Below are 4,255 nucleotides of genomic sequence, written 5' to 3' on the forward strand. Positions count from 1 at the left end.
TTTATTTACCTTACCTCAAAATGGAATATATATTATTCAATAAATAATTTAATCCGAGAACCAAACGAGATTCAGTGATATATACATTGTCTCAACAAATTAGATGAAAAAAGTAGATAAATTCTCTTCATCCCACCACTCCTATAAAGCAAAGTAAATAGAGTAAAGCTGATTTTTTTGCTGCTTTACCTATCTGTCTTTTTTGTCTGCCTCCTCCCATTTTTGATATATGTAATTTTGCCTTTTTCTCTGTTTCTCTGCCTTTTTTATACTGTGTATACCAACTTTATACTAGTAGGATATCTTTGAATAATATAAAAATGTACCTTATATTTGGTATAGATCCAAAGTGATACTTTAAATATTCTTTTTAACCCTTCAAGTTTATTAAAAGTTACACATTTTTGGTTTTGTTGAATATTCAATAAATTCTAGTTGTTAGATTTCATAATTATAGTACAAATGAAAAGATTTAATTCAAAGTTACTAAAAATTGAAATATTAAAAATTATGCCAAGCTCCAAAAATATATAAGGTTGTAAGAACTGCACCTCAATATGCCCAAGATTATACATTTAAGGGACAGAAAATTTTGATAACTCAGTTAATGAGTTTCTAAACTTTTACCATGCTGAAAATAATTCGATTATAAAAAATCTTAGAGAGTGTTTGAATTGATTTAAAAGTTGGTCAAACCTATTTCGAAGTCATTTTTTTACTAATGAAAGTGTTTTACAAATATAAAAAATACTACCTTAAAATAAATCAAAAATCAAAAGTTCGTTCCCTACTTAAAAACTATTTTTTTAAGTCAATCCGAACAAACTCTACAATTCTTTATTTCTCCTTTTCCTACACACTCTTTTTTTTTTTTAAAAAAAAAGATAAATTAAAGGATCACTTTATACCTATGCCAAATTATAATGGACCATTTTTTGTTATTTTGTTGTCAATGTCCTGTATTCTCTTATTTTTTACCTTTAAATACCACACCCAAAACATAAACTTTCACTACACAAAAGTAAACCTTTTTCAGGTCCTTTAAAAATACTCTCACATTCCTCTGCATATCCAGTAGATACAAAACAACAACTCCTCCTTTTTTTCAAAAAAAATATCCTTTGAACAATGGAGGTAAGTCTATTAATTTTTCTTCTTCTTAAGATTGGGTATATTAGTATTATGTTCGTTGAAATTAAAAATATTTTTGTACATATGTATGTTACAGGACAACAGATATTACATGAAGCGTAATCAAGTTCCAGCATTTGGTAGCTGGGATTGTAATGATAATGATTTTCCAATTCCATTTACAGAGTGTTTTGAATCAGCTAGACAAGCTGGTTTAATTCACTATACTTACTCACAAGATTCAGATTTGTATGTAACTGGAGATCTTTACCAGAATCATATTGTTACTCCCACAATGATCGTTGTTCCTCGTCGTAAGGTATTTCTTTCGTTTCAATTTACATGACATAGTCTGTATCGTTCACAAATTTTTCAGCAAAAAATATTCAACAATTGTATTTAAGCTAGTAATGTACTTGACTGGTAGGTCTAACAAGTGCATTATTGTTCAATTACTATTAGTATTTTTAGATCAAACTATTAACTGAGTATATTTTTGTTCTTTTTCACGTAGTTTAAGGATATTTTTGATCGTTTTCCGTTATATTTTTGTGCAGAAAAAAGGAAGTTATAAAGAAGGAAGAAAAGAGGAATGGGTGATGTGTGATAATTGTGAGAAAGAGTCACCAAGGCATGTGGTTCCAGCAACTACTAGACATGTGCACAGAAAGCCTGTTGATGAAGATCTTTACAAGATTTCACCTGACTTGCTCTACACCAAGTCTAAAATGGTACATCTCTTCTTGTTTTTTAATTTTTTTTTTCAATCGGTATACATAGATTATACATTGATTATACGCATATTAATTACTTATTTTTAGGTTAATTGCATCCATAAGTTGTTCAAATGCCTTTTGACTTCTGGTGGAGTTATAGACTTTTTTGGTTAGAGTTGGACAAAATTCAAACTCGAAACCTATAGTTACGATAGTCTTTTTGGTTTATTATATTCAAATATTATTAAAGTTCTTATAAATGTAGTTGAAATAAGTCATTTCGAATCTGCTCTTAATTTACTGTGAAAGATACAGTACAAAATTTGGTAAAAGTGGTGAACCAATTTTTCTTCTTTAGTATCATCCCATGCCCATTCATGTAGTAGAAAAGATGGGACTTTCTGTGTGGACCAATAAAAAGGCAAAATGATCACATTTCTTATCTAGTGTCACATCTGAAGGGACACGACTTAATTAAAGTGCTAATCTTTTTGACAGAAGGATAATAATAAGTATTATATTGTATATAAAAAGAGAATGGAGAGTGGTAGACTGGTAGTTAAAGTAAATAATCACTTTTTGGTGCATTTATTTAATATTTTAATTACACTACATGTTAACTTCAATTATTAAGACAACCTCATTTATTTTATATATATAAAAAAAAAAGTCAAAAAGACTATACAGTATGCAACATTTTCTCTATTAGAAGGGTTCATTCGAATCGTTTTTGTTAGAAAATTACATGTGAGATCGATATTTTTTCTTTTATGAGTAATGTAAAGTCGATGTTGAATCTGTTTTAACTTCGTGTTTATTTTTTAACTAATTGCAGAAAGGCATCCGAGGATTCATATCAAGCTGCTTGATGCCAAGTTGTGGTTGTTGAATTTAAAGCAAAACGCATATAAGAGAAGATGTGTGTTAGTATATATACTATTTTACTATAGAGATGTTTGAAGTGTTTTTTGGGGTTCAAATCAGTAAAAAATGGCCAAAGATATGAAATATTGGTCATCTCAAGAAGATAAATATATCATTATTGTTATATAGTACAAAAATAGAGGAAACTTCCCTATAACTTCTGTTGCAAACAGTATGTTTCTTCTTGGAAGTAATTTGATGTTCTAGTACTAGTAGTACATTATATACTAGTGGTGTTGGCTTTTGTAATTTATATAATTATGAGGAAATGATATTAGTATTACTTTTGAGTTTATTTCAGAATGTTTTAAATTGGAAATGGATTTATGGTTTTACTTGAAACATCTATATATTAGTTCATAACAGGAACATAAATTTTATAAGATTTGATTAAATGTCCAAACAGTATTTTAATTTTTTTTTTTATCTTGTAGTCGAAGTGATTCTACTTTGCGTACAACCAACAGATTCTTATTTGCTTTTGCATCTATAATGGATTACACTGAAATTAAAGGTGGATTTAAAAGGATCTAAAGTCTAAAGAATATTTTTAACAAAAGAAGCAATAAAAAAAGTGAACAACTTTAGTTGACTAAAGAGGAAATAACAATATAAATCAAAAAAATATTTAACACTAGTCAAGTTTTACAATAATAATACGGAGACGTGAGCGAACTTTTGCCAAAAGTTTTACATTTTGTGCTCATATTAGCCATGAGTTGCAATTAGTTTAGTAGACATGAAGTTGACTATTGTTTGAGGAAATTGTTCACAACTTTGGAATAAGTTACAATTCCATAGTCTCACTTATATAACATGAGAACAAATATTTTAATTCAAAGAACAAGGGATAATATTTACTAAGGAAAACAAAATAATAAGATATACCTCATTATCGTATATAATATTGTTACTTGTACTTTCAAAATATTTTATCTTATCACTAATTAAGAATTTCGTACTTATTTTACTATTTGTATTCTTGCTATTAGATTCATAAAAATAGAGAGAGACAACCACGATTGAGGAGGGAAGCAAGTAAGATTCTTATGTATCCCATATATATGTGAATCAATATATGTATTTGTATTTATCGAAAGTGATTCACATGAATTTGAGATACCACATACAAGAGGAGAGAAATACGAATTTTTTTTGTTATTTATACCAAATACATGATAATCTACTTGGATACAATGCATCTAAAAGCAAATTACACCTAAATTTAACCATGTATCCAAGATACATATATCTGAATGCACCAAAATCTGATAAGATACGTAATAGTGTAAACTAGAATGTATCTAATTAATTAGCTCTTAAAACAATGAAATTATGTTTACCGATGAATTAAATATACCAAGTTCCTTTTTCCAAATTATATCAGTAAATATCGGAACCACCTTTATTAAGGAGGGTGCCAATTCGCTGAAAAAAAGTGTAGATAAGTAATATTTATACTATATGGTCAAAACATGTTAATA

The 4,255-nt window shown here is 28.0% G+C and overlaps 1 protein-coding gene across 1 annotated transcript; it reads left to right on the top strand.

Annotated features, from left to right (window-relative positions):
• The first annotated feature begins 994 nt into the window (after positions 1-994).
• LOC101256601 (uncharacterized) lies at positions 995-3,066 on the top strand. Its single transcript, XM_004242388.5, has 4 exons — positions 995-1,134; positions 1,229-1,450; positions 1,689-1,862; positions 2,683-3,066. Exons 1-4 carry the CDS (start codon positions 1,129-1,131, stop codon positions 2,734-2,736), a joined length of 456 nt encoding a protein of 151 aa, XP_004242436.1. The 5' UTR covers positions 995-1,128; the 3' UTR covers positions 2,737-3,066.
• The last annotated feature ends 1,189 nt before the right edge of the window (positions 3,067-4,255 follow it).

This window comes from Solanum lycopersicum, chromosome 6 (genome assembly GCF_036512215.1).
Source record: "Solanum lycopersicum chromosome 6, SLM_r2.1".
NCBI lineage: Eukaryota > Viridiplantae > Streptophyta > Magnoliopsida > Solanales > Solanaceae > Solanum > Solanum lycopersicum.